General features: G+C 37.1%; 1 protein-coding gene across 3 annotated transcripts in view; it reads left to right on the top strand.

Annotated features, from left to right (window-relative positions):
* Positions 1–26248, top strand: part of SESN3 (sestrin 3) — a 70018-nt gene that overhangs the window by 30299 nt on the left and 13471 nt on the right. For all 3 annotated transcript variants that reach the window (XM_072726217.1, XM_072726216.1, XM_072726218.1), the window contains 6 exons: positions 11507–11572; positions 14159–14356; positions 16060–16242; positions 19036–19272; positions 19975–20149; positions 25939–26057. In XM_072726217.1, the coding sequence (XP_072582318.1) occupies positions 11507–11572; positions 14159–14356; positions 16060–16242; positions 19036–19272; positions 19975–20149; positions 25939–26057 (978 nt within the window). The remainder of the gene's footprint in view (positions 1–11506; positions 11573–14158; positions 14357–16059; positions 16243–19035; positions 19273–19974; positions 20150–25938; positions 26058–26248) is intronic.

Below are 26248 nucleotides of genomic sequence, written 5' to 3'. Positions count from 1 at the left end.
GCATCTACTATAGCCACTATTATTACTGATATCTGCTAAATGATAGTCATATTCAGTAGGTGAGTTTGTCTGTCTTTAGGCCCACTACTGGTAAAACAAATTTACCGAACAGTTCTACCAAACAGCACACCGAGGCAAATGGCAAACCTCGGCACACTGAGGTTTTTTGTTTATTTAATGAGAGTTACTTAGTCATGATGTCTCATTTCTTGGAACTCATTTTTTGAAAAATAAACAAAAAAGATATTGTTATTCAAATGATCATTACATAAAACTTTCAGAATTGGACCAGATGTTTGCCTCACAATGTAGACTATATCAAGTTAAAATACTCAAAGGTGAACAAGGCACTATCCAGGCCTACCTGGAGCTGACAGCTTAGCAGGGGAATGAGAGGTAAAGAAATTACTATAATACACTGGGCAGGAGGTGCCTGGGTGGCTCATGCGGTTAAGTGGCTGCCTTTGGCTCCCGTCGTGATCTCAGGGTCTTAGGATCAAGCCTGCATTGGCCTCCCCACTCAGGGAGGAGTCTGCTTCTCCCTCTCCCTCTACTCCCCCCTCAAATAAAAAAAAATAAAACCTTTACAAAAAATACACTGGATAAGTGCTTTGCTTTTGGTGGAAGTGTTCTGAGATTTCAAGGTAGGTAAAATTTTAGTCAATGTGTGTTGGTAACGAATCGCTGAAATTCCGTTAACAAGGTCTTTGCATTGTTCTTCTAGTGGCTCCAGCCATGGTTGGAGCTGTTGTTGCTGCAAGTATTTGATAGGCTGCATTTCACTTGGTTAGTTAAAAGGAGTCCCCTCCTGGTCTAGGGCTCTGAAAAGGATCTCTCACCTGTGAAGGGAAATTTTGAGTGCCCTGGGGAGCATCAGTGCATTTCTGCCATACCCTGCAGTGCCTGGTTGGGCTCCTGATGCTTAGTGGTTCTTTGCGTACCGTAGGTCCAAGTAACAAGAGAGATTTGGGAGTGATTTGAAAGATTCTCATCCTTGGTGCGGTTACCATTCTCTGCTACCAGATCTTTTCTCATGAAATGGCCTTAGTTAGATCTCAGTTATCCTGCAAGCCAATACATACTTTACCAGTATCCTGCAAGCCAATACATACTTTAATCTAGTGTAGGAGAGGTCACAACTTTGTTAAATTATCTTTTAGGCCATTTGGGGGTGGTGGGACCATAATGTATATTCCATATCATTACAGAAACTTAAATTTGAGTTTACCATAAAATTACCAGTCTATTATAATTAATCTTAAAGCCTGTTCTTTTCTCATGGAGATAATGGTAGAGTTTTTATCTCTGTGTTCCTTTCCATTTGCCCTTTTTCTCTGAAATATGTCATATCACCAATTTCTCTAAACCCAGTTATTATCCCTGAAATTGTCTGTCAAGGAACAAAAAGTTGGCATCACCATTATCTCATAGCATAGAGCCACCTGTCCATCTGTGCCTTTCTGCAGTGGTTTGTGCCAAGTGTGAGACACCTGTGAAGAATAGGAGACTCAACAACTGAAATATACTATTTGTATTGATCATTGGAGTTGGCTTCCTTATCGTCACACTTAAAAATTTTGTTTGGGGAATGTGTTTCATTATGTAAGATGTTTTGCCACTGTTGTATGTTTAATAAAAACCCATGTCAAAGATATTAAACTACCTTCTTGGATTTATTTGTTTGTTTTGTTTTAAATAGGCTCCATACCCAATATGGGGCTTGAACTCATGACCCTAAGATTAAGAGGCACATGGTCTACCACCTGAGCCAGCCAGCTGCCCCCTCAGGATATTCTAAAAAGCTAAAGGATCATTGTGCACAGTGGAGTCAAATTTCTGTTTTGCCATAATTTTTATATGTTGAAGATTTTAAAAACCTCTAAATATCTCTCTGTAAAGTTAATGGTACATATTATTTAATATTTTTCTCTCCTGAAAGAGAGAAATTCATAAGCAGTTTTTATATCTTAATAAATAGAAGGTGCATGTGTTTTGCTTTCCCATGATACTGGCGAGATAAGGAAAAATGAAATTTAATAATTTAAAAGTATTTAGGAGCAGGAAGTGCAGCACCTAATTCTCCAGGGTAGTCAGCTTTTTAGGGCCAAGTGATTTGTTGATCACCTCTAAAAACTCACAATTTTAAGAATTCCTGACTTCCAAGTATCCTTAACTTGCTAGAGATTAATTTATATAAAGTTATCTGGTAAATTGCCTAGCTGTTACATGTCAAAAGAAGCAGTTTTCTAAAGATAATTAATCTTTATCCTTTCAGTGTTTTGTTTTCTAGCAGATAATGATTTAACAGGCATAATCTCCACTGATGAATTTCAAGCATAATTTCTTTCAGCTATAATAACACATCTGAAAAAAGAAACTTTTCTCATGGTAGCATTCTTGACCTTCCAACCCTTGTAAAACAATCTTAGAACACATAACTGACAGAGTCTTAGTTCCTATTTTATAGCTAGTTTCTTTTCTTGATTGAAATTATGGAATTTTATGGAAAAAAATTCAACAAATCCTGTGACTACTGTCTAAGACATTTGAAAACAAAGCCCAATTAAATTTACTATTGTCTAAAGTTTCTTAAGATTGAGACACCCAGGTGGCTCAGTTGGTTAAGCATCTGCCTTTGGCTCAGGTCATGATCTGAGAATCCTGGGATAGAGCCCCCAAGTCACTTTGGGGCCCCTGCTCAGGAGAGTCTGATTCACCCTCTCCCTCTGCCCCTGCTTGCGTGCTCTCTCAGTCTCTCTTTCTCTCTCATGCTCTGACTTGAATAAATAAAAACTTAAAAAAAAATCGTTTCTTAAAATTTTCTATAACCTTTTATTTTTTAACATTAAAGTCAACATTTTAGAAATTTTGTTCTATTTAGATAGTGATTTGAACATTGATATCAAAGATTCCGAAGAATGGTATCTTCCAACATCATTGTCATTATAGTTAACTTGTTGGTTTTCTAGTTTTAATATGCAAATCCATTTTTATTTTATTTTTATAGGTACCTTTTTTTTTTGAAGGTTTATTTACTGATTTGAGGTGAGGGCAGAGGGAGACAGAGAGAGAATCCTCAAGCAGACTCCCCTCAGAGTATGGAGACGGACATGGTGCTTAATTCCAGGACTCTGAGATCATGACCTGAGGCTGAAATCAAAAGTCAGCTGCTTTGACCGACTGAGCCACTGAGATGCCCTTAAAGTTACTTTAATGCGTGTTTATTATGCGCATGTTCATTTCTGAAATTTTAACCATTTTGTATTTTTGCATCATTCCAGTTGCTAAAATCAGGATTAAGTGAGGCTGTGGAACAATGCTGTACCATAGATACTTCGGTGATGACTAGAAATATCCTAGCTTTGCATTGTGCAGCATGACACTCACTAGCCACATGTGACTATTGCACTTTCAAATGTAACAAGTGCATTAGGGCACTAAATTTTTAATTTTATTTAAGGTTAGCCTAAGTTGAAATAACCATATGTGACTACTGTAATGGACAGTGCAGCTAAAAAAAACCCTCAAGGGCTAGTTTTGGGATTTTAGATTTTCTCTAATTTTTTTTTTCATTTTTTAAAGTAATCTCTATGCCCAACATGGGCCTTGAACTCACAACCCCAAGATCAAGAGTCATATGCTCCACCAACTGAGCCAGCCAGGCACCCCAGGATTTTAGATTTTCATAGAAGCAGAACAAGGCCATTGTACAAGATTTGCTAGTATGATCAAAGCCATTTGTTTCTGTAGAGTAAGTATCAGCTTTATACTTAAAAACAGGAAAATATGGCAGTATTATTCCTCAAAATTACTGTGGCTGCAGGTGACTTTCACTTCTAGAACAACCCTTGAGTTCTCTTTGTTTAGAAAATATAGCTATTCTAGTTTGGGATATTTTGTTTTGTTTTACAGTAGGGACAATTGGCAGAAGAAAAATAAAACTAAGACCTTAGTATGTATTATGCTTTGCATTTTTTTATGTGTTATCTTCTCAAAGCCTCCCCACCCGTAGGAAAGCTAAGACGTTGAATTGACATTATTCCTAGTTAGGAGGGGAAACTATTTCTCAATTCTTATGGCTGAGGAGGGTGTGTGGAGAGGATGACTTAAAGATTTAGTTGGGAAAAGGCAGTTACAGGATTTGGCAACTGTTGAATGCAGGCTCCTAGGATGAAGAGTCCAAGATAACTTGGCGTTAGAGCCAGGGCCACTGGTGCATGCAGTGATTTTATTCAGACAGGAAAGTGAAAAGGGACAGTGGGTTTGATGTGGAACATTTTTTTTAAAAAAGATTTTATTTATTTGAGAGAGAGGCACATAAGCAGGGGGAGGGGCAGAGGGAGAGGAAGAAGCAGGACAACCACCTCCCCATCCCTCTACCCTCCCACCCCCAACCCACTTGCTGAGCAGGGAGCCCCATGCCAGGCCCCATCCCAGGGCCCTGAGATCATGACCTGAACCAAAGGCAGATGCCCCAGAACATTGGTTTTAAACGTGTTGATTTTAAGGTGTAAATATTATAAACAGATGACTTCACAGGCAGCTCAGAATGCCCCAAATCCAGACCCAAGGGCCAACAAGATCTCCAAGCTAGATATAAGATTCAGGAGTCAGTTGCCTGCCTTGCTCATTTTCAGTTCACATGTTCTTTTTTCTCCACCCCCCCCCACCCCCCCCAGTACAGGGACTATCACACAATTCAGCCAATTTGGTTTTGTGGAAAGAAGGTGTAATCCCTGGAAGAGAATACTCACTTGAGAGGATGAATATATTTTTTTAAGATCTTATTTATCTATTCATGAGAGACACAGAGAGAGTCAGAGATAAACAGAGGGAGAAGCCTGTTCCCCGCAAGAAGCCCCATGCGGGACTTGATCCCAGGACTCCAGGATCACACCCTGAGCCAAAGGCTGACGCTCAACCACTGAGCCACCAGGTTGCCCTTAGAATGAATATTAATGAAAGAAATGCAGGGGATGTCCAGGAAAAATGTAAAAGTGGTCAAAGACTAAGTAGGATGGGTGGTCCAATGTTATAGAAGCAACCAAGAGTGGACTTGTACAGAAGACAGATCTGCATCGTGAATCCTGCTAGGAGGCAAGAAAGCTGGTGATTACGTAAGGAGCATCTCAGCTGGGATCTGAAGTGTGCTTACATAAAAAGCACAAAGTAGTGGTTGCCAAGGGCTGGGGGTTGAGGGGAATGCAGAGTTGTTGTTCAATGGGTATAAAGTTTCAGTTATGCAAGATAAAAAAAAGTCCTAGACATCTGTTGTACAATGTACTTACAGTTAGCAATTCTGTACTGTACGCTTGATTTGTTAAGAGGGTAGATCTCATGTTATGGGTTTTTTACCATAAATTTTTCAAAGGAAAAAAAAAGTTGTTATTTTTCGGGAAACTGTTACATGAGCAGACATTGAGACAAGGATTCTTGGAACTGGCTGATTTTGTTGGTTTGTTTTTCCTGAATTGCCCTTATCCGGACTCACTCTTAATTTCGTTGAGAGCGTTTCCGCAATGACGCTAAAATGCTTGGTTATGGGATTAGTATGTGTGATCATCAAACTGATAATTCTGTGGAGAAATCATTTATCATTTCCAAAAAAACACTAAAATGCCTAAGATATGATTTTTTTTAAAAAAATTGAAGAGTCTAGAACAGTGCCATTTGGTAGAACCTTCTGTGTTAGCACAAGGGAAAGTCTACACTGTCCTTTATAGTAGCCATGGGTACATGTGACTGCTGAGCACAGGAACGGTGACTAGTGATTGAGGAACTGTACTTTTAACTTTATTCAATTTTAATTAATTTAAATGTAAGTCACATGTGATTGATAGCTACCGTACAAGGCAACACAGGTCTAGAGATTCAGATTGTTAATCAAGGGTATGAATGAAGTAGGAACTCATTCCTGGACATTTTGGATTTGAAATGAAAGCTGAGGAAAGGTGTTACAGGGTATTACAGGAGAACGGAAGTTCAGCTTATGGTTTTAAGATGAATCTTTGGGATATGGTGCCGTCCTCTTTCTTTTGGGTTTGACCTAAACTTTCAAAACATACACCAACAACGTAGTTGGGGGAAAAAAAGAACTTAGAAAGATGAATTCATAGTAGAATTTGTGAGCTGCCTTGATCACTTTTTAAATTTTATTTTTCAAATATATTTGTTTATATTCTTATAACTATATGAAGCAGCTGAGACAATAGTAGAATCCTCACCAAAAAGGTGCTCCTTTTACAGAAGCAGGAAGTAGGCTGACTATTTCAGGAGTGGCACCATTTTAAAAACCTAAGCGAAGAAGGGTACATCATGGCAAAACTTAAAAATGATGTTAGTTTTCAGGGTTGGCTCCATTGGTTAAGTGTCTGACTCTTGGTTTCAACTCAGGTCATGATCTCAGGGTCATGACATCTCCCCCTGCCCCCCACACACACTTATGTGCTATCTCTGTCTCTCTCTCAAATACCTTAAAATCTTTAAAAAGCAATGCTGTTAACTTTTCCCTTCCTTTTAGTGTTTAAGCAGCTCTCTTAAGTCAGGCCACATCATCCCCTCCCCCCCCAGGCTATTGCAGTAACTCCCCACCGGAGATGTTTTTGTTGGTTGGTTGGTTTGTGTTAGTCTTCGGCCCAGGGGCTATGTCACTCCCAGAATTATATTATTTAAAAAATTGTTTTCTATAAAAAACTGTATTATTATTATTGACTATATGACACATCTCTACATAAGAAGTTTTACCTCAAATATGTATCATGAAAAGTTCCCATCACATTTTTGGATGCTTTTTTTTTTTCACTTTTAAAAGTGAATGGGTTAAGTGGGCATTTTCTCAGCTGATGAAAATAAAATTGGTAAAACATTTTTGTTAGCACTTATGACCTAAAAGGATATCCACATCTAGGATTCTTCCTAAAGAATCTATCCTAAATACTGTAAAACCTGTCATTTGTACAAAATCTCTTTGTACAAAGATACTCAGCATTATTTATAATAATAAAAACTGGACATAACTTTAATGTTCAATGAAAGAGGAATGACTAAGTGGCAATGGTTAAAATGATGTCTTCCCACATCACCTAGTGTATGTATCTGCTCTGAAGTATGTCAGAGGCCGAATGGTTGGTTGGTTGCATGCATTTCTGCCAGGCTAGTCCTTATTTGTATCCAGCGTGTTGTAAATACCCCATGAATTATTGCTGACTAAATGACCAAATGAATGTCGACACAAATGAAATTGAGTTTTTGTTGCTTCTTATCAATTGGTCAAAACGAAGAGAGATATTATGTTCTTTGAAGTACAGCAGCACACAGTTCCATTTGTAATGAAGACGTATTTCAGATTTAAACATCTGTTCCAGAAAATATTTTTGTAGGTAAAATAATAATTTCAAGCATATAAAGATGTATTCAATTGATAAATGCATCAAATAGTGATTTTTATAAACAAATCATATTACTAATGCATCATTCTTTGTCTCCTCCCAAAGTCCCTTTGTACACCTTCAGTTTTTTGCTCCCTGTATTTTCTCTCCGTTTTACATATATTTTTATAAATATAAATAAAAACCTTCACTTATCTTCCTATTGGCATTTTCCTCCTCAAACCTGTGATAGGTCCTCACAGTCAGTTTCTCTTAACTACTTTATTCATTCGAAACGATTCATCATCAAGGAAATTGCTTTTCACATATGACTGTGTTAGGCTATATCATATAGAGAGTATTTAAAATTTTGTTTTCTATAACTCACAGAGGTAGCAGAGGAAGAAATCTATTATTTTCTTCTAAATTTTTTTTCTGGGTTAAACTAGATTGTGGTTGATGTAGACAGGAAATGCCGATATTAGAAATTCTAAATTACTCCTTTTTACATAGAGTCTTCTAGTATATTTGACCAGTAGGCTAAAGATGTATGTGTCATCCCTTTATAAATACAACCTAAATGCCTAGTTCTTTCTGACACTTGAGCAGGTTTAGATGATCATTATTCAATATATTTGTTCTGATAGAATTCTGAACATTGATGGAGATTATGTGCCATGGTCATGAGGGCAGGGACCCTTTCTGTTTTGCTTGCCCTGTACCCCCTGAGTCTATCAGAGGTGATCAGGTTCTAAAAAAAAAAAAAAAAAAAAAAAATCATTGAGTGTGCCTTAGCTGCCTGCCTACTTTTGTCAGTTTGTTTTGTAACTGCTGCTTGTTGAAATAAGGGATTGGAATAACTGTTTTGTGTTTGGCAGGCTCTTTAATTTTAAGGAACAAAAAGGATTCTGGTTACCTTCTAGAGAGTGGAGTGAAGGATGGAAAAGAGGAAAAGACATAGGAGAGCCCATGATTAGACTTGATTTCCTCTAGGGACTCCCTAGAAACACTGGTGCTTTTGCCCTTAGAAGCAGTTATCTATTGTTGCCTTTTCTAATGCTGCTTTACTGTGTTCTCTACCTCTGCCTTCTGAGTGCTATGTTGTTGCTCTTCTCTTTATCAGAATGCATTGGTTTCATACACCTGTAGTAACTCTAGAATCTTTTCCTTTTTTAAAGATTTTATTTATTCACAAGAGACATAGAGAGAGAGAGGCAGAGAAATAAGCAGAGGGAGAAGCAGGCTCCCACAGGGGAGCCTAACGCCGTACTCAATCCCAGGACCCTGGGATCACAACCTGAGCCAAAGGCAGACGCTCAACTACTGAGCCACCCAGATGTCCCTAACTCTAGAATCTTAAATGGTCCAGTGAATTACCCTCAGTTGTGTTTGGGCAGAACTTTTGCATCAGGGCACCCATAGGTTGCAGATAAGCTTCTGTGCTGGTCTAGTCTGCTATGGCCGGAAACAAGGTCATGTGAAGTAGATGTTGCCCATTTTGGATAAGGAACCATTTTAGAGTCACTTCCTCGCTTTAGAAGTTTCCTGAGGAGGGCTTGGTGACACCTAAAGCTTAACATACTACTTTCCCAATAGACCTCTGTTCTCATGCTCTTCAGTCTTCCAAGCATTCTTTATAATCTTTGTAAACCATGGCATAGTCTCTGTTTTGTTTTTATTGAAGTATAATTGCCATACATTATGTTAGTTTCGGGTGTACAACACAATGATTCAACATTTGTATACATTGCAGAATTATTACCATCATAAGTCTAGTTACCATCTGTCACTATGTACACTCACACATTGTTTTGGTCTTGTGATGAGAACTTTTAAGATTTATTTTCTTAGCAACTTTGAAATTTGCTATACAATATTATTGACTGTAGTCACCATGCTGTACATCATAATCCTGTGACTTATAACTGAAAGTTAGTACCTCTTTAATCCCCTTCACTAGCTTGCCCACCTCTCCACCCTTCTGCCTCTAGCAAACACCAGTCTATTTTCACTATCTAGGAGTTTGGTTTGGTTTTGTGTGTTCATTTGTTTTATCATTTGGATTCCACATGTAAGTGAAATCTACAGTGTTTATCTTTTTCTAACTTAGGTCACTTAGCATAATATCCTCAAGGTCTGTCCATGTTGTCACAAATGGAAAGATTTCTATCTTTCTTATGGCTGAGAAGTAATCCATTTTATGTATATAGTATACCATGTTTTCTTTAGCCATTCATCTATTCATGAACACTTAGAATCTATTTCCATATCTTGATTATTATAAATAATGCTGCAATAAACATAGGAGTGTATGTGTTTTTTCAAAGTAATGTTTTCCTTTTCTTCAGAAAAATACCCAGAAGTAGAATGGTTAGATCATAGAGTAATTCTAATTTTAATTTTTTGCGGACCCTCCATACCGTCTTTCACAGTGTCTACGCCAGTTTGCATCCCTCTAACAAGGCATGAGAATTCCTTTCTCTCTACATCCTTGTTAACACTTGTTTCTTGTGTTCTTGAGTTTAGCCATTCTGACAGGTGTGAGGTGTTACCTCATTGTGGTTTTGATTTGCATTTCCCTGATGATGAGGGATGTTGAGTATCTTGTCATGTGTCTCTTGGCCATCTGAACGTCTTCTCTGAAAAAAAGTCTATTCAGATCCTCTGCCCATTTTTTTAAATTGAGTTTTTTTTTTCTTTTGAGTTATATGAGTTCTTTATATATTTTGGATATTAACCCCTTATCAGGTATCTGATTTGCAAATATCTTCTCTACTGATGCGACATTATAGATATTACACTTAAATGGGGATAACCAAAATATTTTTTAATTAAAAAAATTTAACAAAAAAATTAAAAACTTCAAAAAAAAAATCTAACAAACATGCCATTAGTGATCTACCACTTAAATAGAGTAGCAAGTAGAACAATAAACATTGCTATATTCTCCATTTCTTACATTAAGTTAACCTCTATTTCTCCAGCTTGTACAGTTTTCTTACTTAAAGCTTCAAAACTTTATATTAGATATGTTTATTCCTATTTTGTTCAGGAAAAAACCCCACAGGTCAAGTCATCACTTTAGGGAGTTGTGTGTAATCCTCTGAATTCAACCTTTCCTGGAGCTTTCAGATTGAGCACTGTTAGTGCACTAGTGTACTATTAGATATGATTTTATTATGGAGATCGAAAGTTTTTAGTCTTGTCAAAATGAGCTAAAAATCTCTGGTGCTGTAGAATATGACTGAGGGAAATGAAATTTGGAAGTGCATTGTGTATCCAGCACTGGAGGAGGAGGTTATTACCCCATTATCTTTTTTTTTAAGTTTTTATTTTAATTTCAGTTAATGTGCTGATTATTTAGTGTGTATACACACACACATACACATACAAGTGTTATATTAGTTTCAAGCATACAATATAGTGATGCAGCACTTCGTACGTCACATGATGTTCATCACAAGTGCACTCCTTATCCATCACCTATGTCACCCATCCCTCTGCCCACCTCCCCACTGGTAGTCATCAGTTTGTTCTCTCTAGTTAAGAGTCTGTTTCTTTATTTCTCTCTCTGTCTCTCCCATTTTTTTTTCCTTTGCATGTTTGATTTGTTTCTTAAATTCGACGTAGAAGTAAAATTGTAGGGTATCTGTCTTCTCTGAGTGACCTAATTTGCTTAGCATTTTACTATCTAGCTCCATCCATGTTATGGCAAATGGCAAGATTTTCATTATTTTTTTGTGGCTAATATTCCATTGTATGTACATACCACATTATCTTGATCCACTTATCAATTGATGGACACTTGGGCTGCTTCTGTATCTTGGCTATTGTGAATAATGCTGCTATAAAAATAGGAGTGCGTGTACCCCTTTGGATTAGTGTTCTTGTATTCTTTGGGTAAATACCCACTAGTGCAATTGCTGGATCATAAGATAGTTCTGTTTTTAACTTTTTGAGGAACTTGCCCCATTACCTCATTAGCCGTATGGATTTTTGTGATCTGAGAACCGTCCCTTATTTTGATTTTACATAATTCTGTTTATTCAGTTTGTCTTAGTACCTCAGCAATAAATTTGTACCAATTTAACTTTTCTTAGAAAGTCACCATTAACACAAAACCTTTCTTTTAAAAATAGGATAAAAGAATCCTAGTATCTCAACCTTTGACAAGAGGACCAAGTGCCTTTATTCCAGAGAAGGAAGTAAGTTTATCTGTGTTAAAATATATTACGTGTTTACAAAAAAGTGACTTAATTGTATCAAAGAATATCTCCATTTTTAATATGGAAGTAAACCTATGTTTTGCTCTTGTTCCTTATTTATATGTCAGAACATAGAGATATTTTCTTTTGAACTTCACTTAAAAGTTTGTGTATTTAATAATCTGCCTTCTTATTTTAGAGTTAGTTGTACTATAAGGCTAGAAAAATGTAAATTTTACCATTTTTGATTTCAAACACAACTTTTCTGAACAAAGCTGCTAATAGTAATAAAGTTCTTTTAAATAAAGTTTAATATCAACCTGAAGGTTTTAGGTTTTCAAATGGCCACTGTTTCATGGTGATTTAGTATATTAAGAAACTATATTTTGAAATGAGAAAGGGAGTTTCCCAACTAAACCTAAGCAAAACATGCCATGACATCGTTAGTAGTTGTTTGGTTGATTGGTTCTTAGTCTCTTGGGCAGAATGTCAATGCAATCTGTATAATCTGTACCTTTGGTGAGAGTGGGAAGTCAAAACAGTAACTGCAAGAAAGAGAGGTCATAAAATACAATGCAAAAGAAATTCTAATTAGTAGAAGAGTTGTGCCCATTTTGTGGGTGTAAATCTTTATGAAAGGTGACAGCAATGTGCGGGATTTCCTTGATTCCTCGATGCCTCTCAGGTATATGCTTAGGTTAAGAGAAGCTTAAGAACCACTAAATTGAATTTTTCTCTGCTAGGAGGAGTTATTAACTTACTGAATACAATGGTATATACTGATTTCACTATTTACTGTGAAGACATTTATCTTAAAGCACCAGCATTATTCCTGTATTGTTCTGAAAGTAGTCAATAAATGTACAGAGCACCTGCCAGGCATTGTCTTAAAAGAAGGGATGAAGAGAATTCAAAGATACATGCCAGGTCATGGGCAGAGTCAGTAGTTCATCTTTATTTCACTTTATGAGTGACCTTACCATCTGGATGGAAAGGTGGAAGGAAGGTTAACAGTAATGTTTTGGGAACTCAGTATCTCTAGCTGATCTAGGTGGCCACCAGTCATTAGAGACATGGTTGCATTTGTGCCCATTTCTCCCTACAGCATTGGGGCCACTGTTGGCCGAGAGATTACCTCAGATACATAAAGACTTCCTAAAACACAGTCATTTTCACAGTATATATTTGAAGGTAAGCTGGTTTGCAGGAGCCACCACTGTTTTCAGGACCTCTTGCATCCGTTAACAATCTCTGGCATCAGTTAAACAAAAGAAACTCTGCTGGGGAAAACAAAACAAAACCAACAAATATTCTACATTTAATTACATGTGGTTGATCTGTATCTTATTGTTTTTACCATCACTTGGTCCCTGTAGTTGACAAAATGGGGGGAAATGGGCAAATGAAAGTGTACTTGGCTTTATAACCAGCTGAACTGAAATTGCTTTTTGACGCCATTGTAATTAACATTTCCTCACAGTTCACACTTTCCAAACATTCTATTTCCTTTGGGATTAGATTTTCCTCAGTCAATAGTGCCTTTGTGTAATTTGTACTTATTTTTCAGAAGAGACTGTGAAGCCAGCCTTAAAGAGTAAACAGAGTTTCTAATAGCAGTATGGATCTTTGGAAAGACCATTAGTCTGGACTTTAGAAAATCTGGATTCTGGACCAGGCTCTGCCATCAACTCAGAGCATGAGCTCGAATTTAATTTTGAATCTGAAATAAGGAATGTATTCTTAAGTCCAGAATTCTAATTCTAAACTATCAATAAATAATGAACCAATCCTAGAAATATTCATCTCATGTCCATTAATTTCCACAGAGCCGGGTCCTTTTACAAGGTGCTAATAAGCTCTTAACACCTTCAGAGCCAATTCTTGGTGTGATGCCCAAGCTGTCATTGTGTATAAGGCTATATATAAGAATCTATTTTTGAGGAAGCACTTTTGATTCCCTAAGATGGAGGATGTCCATTTTAATCACTAACCTTGTTTTTAGTAATTAATACAATAGACTAAAAATAGGAATGACAATATTCTAGTGCCATTATTAATTTTTCAATTAAATTTTCCTACATATTATCATATTTTCTTTTTTTTGTCCCTCAAAAGACTTCAGGGAGCTTTTCATTTTATGTTGAAATAAAATAAGCAAAAGATCAGGCTGAAAATATCTGTCTTAAAAGAAGGTGATTAAGTATCATCACAGGCAGTTGAGATACAATCCTAACTATAGGAATCAAATGCCACCGCTTTTGCCGCTGCACAAATTGGTATAATAATAGGCCAGGCAAGTGGGCCCTGAAAATTTTGCCTTATGTGCCTGGCGCAGCAGATGGAAGCTGCTTTTCTCCAATTTCATAGTTGCATGTTTGATGATTTGACATTTGTTGTTTAATAAATTGTGGTCCCAGAGCCAAAAATGAGTGGTGCTTTCTTTTTTATTTCTGGTATGAGCAACTGCCTAATCTCAGTGTCTGTTCGTATCAAAAGAACATTCATTTGCCTCAAGAGTGGCATAATGTATGTAAACAAAAAAGCCATGACTTCTCAATGATCATTTTGTGTGTCTTCACTTGTAAGGTTGTCCAAGCAAACACAGTGGATGAACGTACTAACTTTCTTGTGGAAGAATACTCTACATCCGGTCGGCTGGACAACATCACCCAGGTCATGAGTCTCCACACTCAGTACCTGGAGTCGTTCCTGCGGAGCCAGTTCTACATGCTGCGCATGGACGGCCCCCTTCCTCTACCACACAGGCACTACATTGCAATAATGGTGCGCCTGCTTCCCGCTTGCCCCACTTCGCCTGATGTCGCCCTTACTCCTCCTTTCTCCTACCAGTCTGTGTGTGTTGGTGTGTAGAGCGAGGTAGAATTTTCTAGAAGTAAGAACTGAGGAAGCCTGTAACCTTTTGGATATCATGGGTCTTGGATACACGTCGAATGTTCTAGGCATCTCAATGCACTGAATGTTTCCCCTTGAATTTTCAACTTACTCTCTTACGATTAATGATGTTTGTAATGTCCTAAGGAATATCCCTAGCATCCCACAAGTTTTATTTTTGCTCTTGATACTTTGTTTTGTATAGTTAACATAAAATGGTCTGGCGGTGACATCTGATTTACTCATTTTACACATGAAGAATATCACTAATCTGGCCAGATAAAAGTATCCATCAGCACCAATGGAAAAAATTTCTCCAATGAGTTCTAACCCTGCAAAGTATATAGTACTTGGTGCAAACTAGTTAACTAGTTAATGTCTTGGTGGGGGTGGGGAGAGAATTATAAATTGGGATGAGAAGGTTAGAAAGGAGCAGTTTCAGGGGTGGATCATTTCCAGAGAAAAAGAAGGATCTGGCCCAAGTGCCCTGTTGTTGGGAAAGTTTAGGAGAAAAGCTGGACTGGTAGAGCTAGCCTGCAGTTAGCAGATTAGTTTTTCCCAGGTTTAATTTGATGATCTTGTTTATACTCTTAACCAAAGTTTTAACAACAACAAGAAAAGGGCAGCACCCTATGTCCTATCAGCCGACAAACATGACCAAGAGTGTATTCCAGCTTACAATTTTGACGACAGTAAGGCCGAAGGCAGACTTGTAATGATCGCAAACTAAGAAGATAAGCAAGATACAGAAAACAGAATCAGTAGATGGTATTATTTTCCTGAGAAGCAGTGCTAGGGAAAGGAGCGGTGAAAAGCCTGCTTTGAACGGATTTCCCGAAACCATTGGTGTTAAGGCTGGTTTTGACTGCACAGGAAGAAAGGTGTCATGGAGCCTGTCCTAGTAGGGCGATGTTTCCAGTAAGACCAAAATCACTGTTATTTTAAAGGGGGTAAGAGGAGCACCCAAATTAGCATGCATTATGAATCAGTAGAATATAAATTAGTGAGATTTTATTGTGTTTTAAATAGAACATAGTTTATATCATTTACCATCATGAAATGGACATGTATGTTCTTGTTCTTCACAACTAGAAAGTAGATTCTAGGTTAATCCATTCCCTCTTCTGGCTAAGGACGTAACTATCTACATGTGACAGCTGTTCGCTTAATACAACTATCAGCTACAAGTATTGATTCAAGAATCTGTGGCATAGGGACACCTGGGTGGCTCAGGAGTTGAGTGTCTGCCTTCAGCTTAGGGTGCGACCCTGGGATCTGGGATCAAGTCCTGCATCGGGTTCCCTGCATGGAGCCTGCTTCTCCCTCTGACTGGGTCTCTGCACCTCTCTCTCTGTGTCTCTCATGAATAAATAAAGTCTTAAAAAAAAAAAAAAGAATCTGTGACATATTGTGATAGAAGTTTTAGCAGGAGAAGGAATCTGTAAGAAAAGAATTATTGGTTATTAAAACTATTAAACTCCAAATGAATTCCTGTTTGTTTAGAAATAGTAGAGTAACAACCACGATTATTATTATTATTATTATTATTTTAACAACCACGATTATTGTATCAACTGACTCTTCTTGTGTTTTAGGCTGCGGCTAGACATCAGTGTTCCTACCTAATAAACATGCATGTGGATGAATTTTTGAAGACAGGAGGTATTGCTGAGTGGTTGAATGGTTTGGAATATGTACCACAAAGACTGAAAAATCTTAATGAAATAAACAAGCTGCTAGCTCACCGACCCTGGCTGATCACGAAAGAGCACATTCAGGTACTGAGAGCTGTTTTAAAATAAAAAAGAAATTTATTATTGATTCTAGCTAAGAGTTCATTTTTCTTTTTCTTTCTTTTTTTTTTTTTTTTTTGCTTAAGACTTAATTTTAAATACTTGCATGTTAGAAACAAAAAATAAGATATCAACATGTAGAAGAGAGAAATATAGAAAGTCTGTGGTTTAATCTAGGTACAAATAGAATATTCCTCTTCAGGTAATCAATAATTAACTGCTTTCATGAGAAATGTTGATTTCTGTTTTCAAGCAAGAGGTAGAACAAAGGAAAACTGGTACGATAGGCTACCTGGGTTCTCGCACTTGTGACCTTGAGTGAATTAACTTCTCCCAGCCTCGGGAGGTCCCCCCTCTATGAAATGAGGGGCCTTGATTAAATGAGTTCCAGACTCTTTTGTAGTTCTAACATTTCATAATTTTAAGATTTGGAAATTACAATTTTGCAAATAAAAAGTGACTTGCCAACTGGAGTGAACACTTAAGTGCCTCTGGAAGCTGGAGCTTAGATGAGAAACAGAGTTGCTGGTGACTAGAACACTTGCAGGTGGAAAGGAGCTTCTTTCCATTCTTTCCAAAAGAAAGAAAAATGAACTCTTCCAACTCAGGAGAAACAGAGTTGCTAGTGACTAGAACACTTGCAGGTGGAAAGGGTGGGGCCCTTTGTAGGATATCCTTGGCATGGTGCTTGGGCTTGGTAACTACTCAATACATAACAGCTGTCACTAAATTATTATCAGAGAAGCCTGAGGTATTTAAATTCCCTGCTTCTGATGAGCAGAAATGTCATTGGTTTTGTTGATCCTCTTCTTAGGCTACATTTTTGTTCGTTATTTGCTCAATTAAACCAAACTGAGCTTTTTTAAGTCTTTGTACTCTCAGAGATTGAGTACCTGGGAATCTGTGAAACGTAATGCTGCCCTGAGGTTTACATTCTGATTTGACAGTGTGTTACTTAGATGAAGAATTAATCATTATTTTTATGTCGTATGTTAATTACTTCTGTGGTGGCTCTAAAAAGATAGACCCTGCCCTTGAACAGGCTTGGATTCTAGGGGAAGAAAGAAAGAGAGGTAATGACCAATAAGCACAGCACAATGGTTTATGGAGATATGGGTAAAAAGAATGGGATAAGGAAGTTGCGTGAAAGAGGTAACATCTGAGATAGGTCTTGAAGAGTAAGTGGGAATTTTCAAGTAGAGGAGGGTATCCCAGACAAATAATAGAGTGTGAAACATTATATGTTGGAAAAGTAGCTAACAGCTTCAGGTTACAGAATGTAGGGAAGGTTATGTGAGGTGGGGGTAGGAGATAGGAAGAAGTGGGAGCATACAGAAATAATTCGATTTGGCCTTTCGGAGGTCCTTTGTAACCTTAGTGAAAGTTGCTTCAGGAGCTTGCTTTAAAAAAGAAAACAAATTACAATGAATTAAAAAAAAAAAAAACAGAAATGAAGGTAAGATGAGAAATTCAAGATGAGTATCGACTGTCTATTCTTTCAGGTTTAATACTCTTGGAAAGCCTGACAGAGGCATTGTAAATGCTACCAGTTGTTTTGGAAGGCTTTTTGGCAGTTTTATCAAAAGTCTTAAAGTGTAGTTGCCCTAAAAATCCTATTAGGAATTATTCAAAGCTATAGCATGAAGATGCTATTCATAATAGCAAACAAAAAAAACTTTAGAGTCAATTTGAATATCTAACTGTAAAGGAAAGCTTGCAGAAGTAGTAACATCCATTGCTATGGAATATACAGTCCATGCTTAATATAAGACAGTGTAGCCTCATGAAAAATGAACATGTCAAAATGTCAGGTTTGAAAAGCAGAGAAAAAATAGATGTGTTACTCTGATGATATAATTATGCTTATAAAAATAAAATATGTATAAGTTATATGAAGGTGATAGAATATGATTAATTTTTCCTTTTCTTTTTCCTGAGCTTTTGGTGATATATTAAATTTCGTGTGTGTGTGTGTGTGTGTGTGTGTGTGTGTGTGTGTGTGATTAATGGAGAGTAAAGCATAAGAGGTTTATCATGGGGGTTTGGCTGTGAAGTGAGTCAAATTAAAGTGTCGATTTGTGAGGAGCAGCAGGATGTGCACACACGCACATGTACACCAGCAAGATAGGACACTGATGGGAAACAATCTCTGATGGATTCGACAGATGGAATTGGCTCTTGGAGAAAGTGAGGATGCAGACATCACTGTTTTTAATGGCTTCCCTTGTGATTCCATCATTCAGCAGGAGGTTCAAGTAAAATAGCATATAAAAAAGTGCTTTGAAACTTTTGAAGTTCTTAGTATTCTACGGTTTCTATCATCAGCTACAGGCTCTTTCTCCATCAGGAAGCTGTCTAAACGTTGACTTACTGAATTGGATTTTTATGTGACTTTTAAGATAGTCTACCTAAAAACCTTAAAATGAGCAGCTTTTCTAGGTAATCTTTAAAGTCTCTTCTAGCTTCTGTGTTCCTTGATATTCTGAAATATCTTATTAAAATAACATATGTAAAAAGTGCTTTGAAAGCAGAAATTTCATTGTACATATAAGAGATTTAGAATCTACAACATAACTACGCTGTTAGGTTTGACAGTTGAATGTAATTATTGTTTGACCAAAGCCGTATCTTTGTTATACAAAGCATTTTTAAAAGGGAGTTTTAAGTTTAATTGCTATAAATGGACATAAAAAGTTGGTAGATTTTCCATGCTTTCTAAAATTGCTGTGTAGCATTCTGTGATTTTCATTCTCACTCTGATTTGCTTTCTTGTTTCAGAAACTTGTCAAAACTGGAGAAAATAATTGGTCTCTGCCCGAACTGGTACATGCTGTGGTCCTACTGGCACATTATCATGCTTTGGCAAGCTTTGTTTTTGGTAGTGGCATCAATCCAGAGAGGGATCCAGAAATCTCCAATGGATTCAGGCTAATATCAGTCAACAATTTCTGTGTTTGTGATCTCGCTAATGATAACAATATAGAGAATGCATCCCTTACAGGCAGCAACTTTGGGGTTAGTTTTCTGGACTTTGTTTTTCTTTACTATTTTGCCTTTAAACTTCCCAACATGAAAAATATCTAGAAAGAATTTGACTAAACAAGATATCATATACTTGAAATATTTCTGCACAACTTTTACTACTATAAAAATTTAACTTGTATATGAAGTTTTGAATTATCTTAAAGAGGCTTTTAAAGCAAATTGATATTATTACAAATTATAAGGCTGCCTCACTGTTTAAAATAAACTATAGGGGCAGCTCGGCTGCCTCAGCGGTTTAGTGACACCTTTGGCCCAGGGCGTGATCCTGGAGACCCAGGATCGAGTCCCACGTCAGGCCCCCTGCATGGAGCCTGCTTCTCCCTCTGCCTGTGTGTCTCTGCCTCTCTCTCTCTCTCTCTCTCTCTCTCTCTCTCTTTCTTTCTCAAGAGTAAATAAATAAAATCTTTAAAAAAATAAAATAAACTATAATTTAATATACACCAAATGCTAGAATTCTAGGTTAAATATATTTATAACTACAACAAAAAAACTCATACTTCTGAAAACATTTGAATATGTCATATGATTTTGTTTGGAGTTCACAGAAAACCCACCTGGGAACTAAATAACTATGCCCACTGTACATAATAAGGTGGCACTGGAAAAGTAGGGACACTTACTAGAATAATTCTTAATATAACTGACACCCAACATTATCTTACCTGGCCCTAGATTGTCGATTCTCTAAGTGAGCTAGAGGCCTTAATGGACAGAATGAAGAGGCTTCAGGGAGAGAGGGAAGATGAAGAGGCATCTCAGGAAGAAATGACCACTCGCTTTGAGAAGGAGAAGAAAGAAAGTCTTTTTGTGGTCTCTGGAGACACTTTTCATTCATTTCCTCATTCAGGTGAGCTCCCCCACTCCTCCTGCCGCCACTGTCTTTACCTTTGAGTTATTACATCCCTGATTAACCACGATCCATATTTTCCATACAGATCCATAAAAGCAAGTCTACTACCATGTTCCTCCTATTTACTCCTCCTACAGCTCCCCCTAATGCTATTGATGCATCCTTGAATACACTCCAGGTCCATTGGCGAGGGACTTCCAGCTTTGTAGTCCACCCTCATCCTGGGTAAAATGTGATTCAAAGCCAGAACAGTTGCCTACAATGTTAGATAGGGATACCTAGTTCGTTCTACTTTTGCGATGTTTTGAAATGATGAGTGAAATCTTGTTTCAATAGATAAATTAAAAAAAAAAAACATATCTCTGCCATTTTTTGCATGTGGGGAGTATGTGGGAGGATTGTTCTCGCACTGCTACTTTTCCAGATTACTTCTAAAATTACATTGTACTTGCATTTGCATTTCTTTGGAGACATCTTCAGCATTTTATAAAACTGCATTATTTAGGTCATTTTCTTCTGTTGAATTTGGAGGAATTCATTCTGTATTAAAAGCTAGACATCTTTGCTCTTGTCTTAAAATGCACTTTTTCCCCCTCTAATACTCTAAGAGACTTTGAGTTAGGCAACTTTGCAGTTATGACTAAAAAAGATCTCGAACACCACAGAGTAAATTTTATTAAAATAGCATCAGAGCACCTGGGTGGCACTGTCAGTTGAACGGCTAATTCTTGGTTTCGGCTCAAGTCATGATCTCAGGGTCATGAGATCAAGCCCCTCATCGGGCTCTGCACCTAGCAGGGAGTCTGCATGAGATTCTCTCTTCCACTCCCTGTGTACCTCACTCCTCTGTCTTTCTTTCTCTCAGATAAATCTTTAAAAAAATAGCATTGACTCAATAGAAGGCTGAAACCCTCCAAAGTCATCAATCTACATAACATTTTAAAAATAGAGTTTCATTGGTTTAAAAAATGTTTAGTCTTAAGACCAGACAGTCTCATAAATTCCAAAGGTAACTGATTAGGCCATAACTTGTTTGTTAATTTTAAACATAGCATTGACCAGTAGTTCTCAGAAGTTTCACCAGGAAGAACAAAAACCCCTTTTATCATCTCCCCTGTGGTCTATTTTATGAAAGATTTTATCCACTTCATTGACTATATTAAGTTCTAGTTTCTCAGAGCTTCTAAGCAGCAGGAAATCCCAAATAAAGAAACTTGATGTTTTACTCATTGGCTTAGTATCCATCCTACAAACATTTTATTGAGTACCTTTTATAGTCTCAGCACTGTACATAGCAGAGTGTGAGCAGTATATGAACCTAGAAGAGGATCCTGAATCAAGTCTGGGTAGAGGAAGAGTGTGCAGAGGAGGGACCATAGAGGAAGACTTCCTCCAGCCATTGGACTCTATGTCTTAGAGACTGGAGTGCAAGGGAGTCGGTCAGTGGCTGCGGGACAGGAGAGTCGATGGTAAACAACCAGCAGAGCCATGGCACCATGATAAGGAAACATGATGCTGGACAGAGACACAAGGGGGCATAAACCATGAGGCATGTAATGCTACCACATAAGCTGGTTAGGTAAACAGAGAGGCCTTACCGTGATAACCTTCCTAAGCTTAAGGAGCATGCATCCTGCCATATTTTGGACATTTCAAGCTAAGAGGTCTGTAAAACCTCCAGCCTGGAGATGTCTAGTACACTGCTCCTTAAACTTTCATTGCATGTCAGTCACTAGGGAATCTTATCAAAATGCAGATTCCGATTTACTCAGTCTGGTCTAGGACCTGAGAGACCACATTACTGTCATTCCCCCAAGTGATGTCAGTGCTGCCAGGATACAAACCACAGTAGCCAGGGCCCAGCAGATGATCTGAAGGGTCAGGAGAGGCTTTTAAACTCAAGAGGAAAATTTGGAAATGATTGGCATATGATTGGGAGTTAAAATCAGAAGAGATGTTTATAAAAACCATCCAGAGGGAACGCATGGGACAAAGGGAAATCATAAGCCTAAGGTGAACCTTCAAGGTAAACCAAGATTGTAAAATGTAAACATTTTTATTAAGGTTGGTAATATCTATTTGCTTTCAGACATTAATTTTTAAGAGCTTCTCTAACATCACTAGAGCTGGAAGGGTATAAATATTTTTATTTCTCTTAGTCATTTTTTAATACTTAAAAAACACTGTGTGTGTGTGTGTATGTGTGTGTGTGTGTGTGTTTCCTTTATTAAAGCTCTTCTGAGAGCTGCTTTTGTTTTGTTTTTTTATTAAGTAGACTCCACACCCAGCATGGAGCCCCATGTGGGGCTTGAACTCACAACTTGAGATCAAGACCTGAGCTGAGATCAAGAGTCAGACACTTAACTGACTCAACCACCCAGGTGCCCCTTAAAAATATATGTTGGACCCCAGTCTGTACTTTCTTGGGCTCTTAAGCAGGGAATCCTGCCTTCTACAGTAGTGGATTTTGACTAGCAAGTCTTAGGTCCTAGCCAAAAATTTATGTTCTAATTTTGACAGAAGAGGCTGTATCATTTGTAAATCAGTCAAGGAAATAAATCATTTCATTGTTTACTCTTAACCATTCCCAGTATTTGCCAGTCCCACAAAAGTAACAGAAAAATGACTCCATACAGTAGCTAATTGGGTCCTTTTTATAACCTTACCATGTTTTGAAATGGAAATAGAAATGTATTTTTTTTCCATAATGAATTTCTTGGTTTGACCTGTGTGATAAAGCATTCCAGATTCCATGTAGAGATTCTAAAAATAGCTTTTCAAGCCTTTTGAAGAAAATAAATGTTTAAAATGTTCTACAGAGGTAGTATTCTATAGCTTGGTAACAGAGTTTACCAGGTTTTATTCTTTTTTTGTTTTTGTTTTGAAGTTAGAAAACTATTTCTTCACTGTAATAGAGGGTTTTTTTTTTTTTTCTGTATTATGTTAGGGGCAGCAGAATGCAGCCAATGTGCAAAATACTATTTCCTTGTAGTCTAGACTTTGAAATATTTCTTTAGATATAATTAAAATTGGAATTTTAGATTTGTTAATCAGAGTGCTAATTTTAACTTCTTAAAATAAATTTGAAAAAAAGTATTTGTAGGGGCACCTAGGTGGCTCAGTCGGTTGGGTGTCTGCCTTCAGCTCTGGTCACAATCCTGGTGTCCTGGGATTGAGCCCCACGTCAGGCTCGGCAGGGAGCCTGCTTCTCCTTCTCCCTCTACCCCTACCCCTGCTTGTGCTCTCTGGCCCTCTCTCTCTGTCAAATGGATAAATAAAATTTTAAAAAATATTGTACTTTGAGAGACTTTTGTACATTTCTTTAAGTGAACAAAATTGCCTAGAAGACAGGTCTTGATTGACTCCTAATTTTAAAATGAATAAATGGTTATTATTCATGGGATAAATTGTCTCATTTGGTTAGTTACTCATTATTGTTTATTTTTAAATGTTTAAAAGTCATATGACAACTTGAAAATGTTTATGGACAAATCAAAAACTAACATCAAAATCAAATGAACTAGCTGGGTAATCATCAACCCCAGAGTCTATGTTTGCCCAGTATAACCAACTGGTTGTGCAGTGTGGGCAGTGAGAACACATCAGGGGAGAAACTGTTTTGCAGACTTCAGTTATCACTCACTGTTCTTGGTTTGATTTTACTTCACAGCCCACAAAACTCCTAGTTTTCCTAGCAGCCTCAGTGAGCACTAACTACATTTTCAATTTTTTTCCTTCATTTCTGTCGAGTATGCGATGGATTGAATTAAGGAAAGCATAACCTCATTCATAAATGTGAAGAGACAAAGAATTGAAAATGCCATTTTCCAAGTGTTTCCATTTACTCAAAAGGACTTCTGCAGCCTGAGGAGACACGTGGTAGTTATGGGTTAGCTAGAGATAGGCCCAAGATTTCCCTTTAGAAAACTGAGTTACTTAAAAGCTTCAGATCAAATTAAGTAGTTCAGTGTTTACATGTTTTCCACACCATCCTAAACTGATCCACATTGTATTTCTTACTGACACTCAGGACTGACAGGGTATTAGTAATTTAGTTCTTAAGAAGATATTTCTTTTTGCATTACTGAAACAAAAAATAGATATTAAGTACAAAACATAGTAACTGGTATATAGTAAGTACCCAGCAAATGTCAGTCTCTTCTCATTATGGATAGTAAAGAAGTTAGGTAAGAATTTTAATATTTCCAAAGTTTAGGTATCCTGGGTACTTGACCTTTCCTGCCATTATCAAGCACTCTATTATAGTCCATGGCAGTGACCTAAAGCAAGGCTAACCCCTTGTGAAGAGAATAATTCTTGCTAGGATTTTCATGAAATAGCAAAGATTAAGGAGAATGAAGGCAAATTAATTTACTGTGTCTTTTGGATGAATTACTATAATTGCATTATTTTTTTAAGCCTCTCAACACTGTCCAGTTAAGAATTAGTATTTTATGCCATCAAGTTGCTTAACTGGGTCACCTGGGTGCCTCAGTGGGTTAAGCGTCTGCTTTCGGCTCAGGTCATGATCTCAGAGTCATGGGATGGAGCCCTGCTCAGAAAGCAATCTGCTTCTATCTCTCCCTCTGCCCCACCCCCGCTCCTGCTTGCACTCTCTCTTTCAAATAAATAAAATCTTTTAAAAAATTGTTTTAGAAACTAATATTTCTTTATTAGTTATTTATTAAGTTGTATTTATTTGATATTGATTAAAATACTTAAGAAAATACTGTTCTTTGCATGGAAGGAGCTTCTTTTTATTTTGAAAACAGTATGTTCATTTTCTAGGTAGCAAGTAGTAAATAAAGGTTGTTCATTCCCTTTCAGTAGTTGAGATCAGAAAAAAGTAATTATAAAGTCAGACTATCCATAAAAAAAAAAGTGAGTTCGAATAATCTTCAAACAATTTAACATACATTGGGCACTTAACATTGTTCAGTGGTAAATTTTTAATATTATCAAGTATACAGAAGTCAGCTGTCTTAAAATATTGTTGTAGTCTTCCTGTCTTCCTGAATGTCACTTTTATAATAGTCTAATCACAATCTCAACACATTGTTTACCTCATACATTGTATGCCCTTTTTATTTCCATGTCCACAGAAAAGCACACATACGTTAGGTGTAAAACTCAATGACTTTTCTCAAACTGACCCTTTCTATTCTAGCGCCCAAGTCAACTCAGAATAATGGTGGTACCAGAAGGCCACTTTCTTCCCTGTCCCAGTTCCCTTCCCAGGCCTTCTCCCACAATGCCTCTTCATGAGCTAAAAAATGAACTAAATTGAAAAAAAAAAAAAAAACTAAATTGCACTTGTTTTCACCATGAACACATCCAGATGAAACACCATTGAATTTTAACAAAAATCTGTCTTAATGTTAGACTTCAGATGGTCTTTCACCTTCATCTCTTCTCTTTCCCTACAGCCCACTTCATCCCACAAGAGTTTAAAAAAAGTTTAAGCTTTATACTTATATATATACATAGAAATACATATTCAAAGCTCTGTGCTATTTTCATTTTCTAAATAAGTAAAGCTAGTGTATTGATTTTTTGCTATTACTGATTAGATATTTCAATGTAGTCATGTTTTTGCCCAGACAACTACTGGTAAATGTTACGATTGTCAGTATTTGGTAATGAAATTAAATTAGAAACTTAAGCCATGAAGTCAAAATTGTCACTTCAGAAATCCATGGAAAAGCTAAAAAGTTGAGGGCAATGGAGCAGTTTCATTGTTCTCTGCACAATTTCCTTTATTCTGGATTGTTCATTATTGTCCTTAGATTTTGAAGATGACATGATTATAACATCTGACGTCTCTCGATATATCGAAGACCCTGGTTTTGGGTATGAGGACTTTGCCAGACGAGGAGAAGAACATTTGCCAACATTCCGAGCTCAGGTATAAGATGCCTTAATTCAGAGAAATTAGAGAATAAATACTGTCATTTTAACTGTGAAATGTTGAGATGTAAGTACATTGATTTCTAAAGAAATTAATGGTCATTTTGATAGTCTGTGAATCTTTTGATGTAACCTAGTTTTTGGCCTAGTCTAATTTGATCTCCCAGGAGATGAATTTTTATTTCAATG

The sequence above is a fragment of the Vulpes vulpes genome, chromosome 11 (genome assembly GCF_048418805.1).
Source record: "Vulpes vulpes isolate BD-2025 chromosome 11, VulVul3, whole genome shotgun sequence".
Classification (NCBI taxonomy): Eukaryota; Metazoa; Chordata; class Mammalia; order Carnivora; family Canidae; genus Vulpes; species Vulpes vulpes.
The sequence above is the reverse complement of the archived record's forward strand: the minus strand, read 5'-3'. Positions and strand labels throughout refer to the sequence as shown.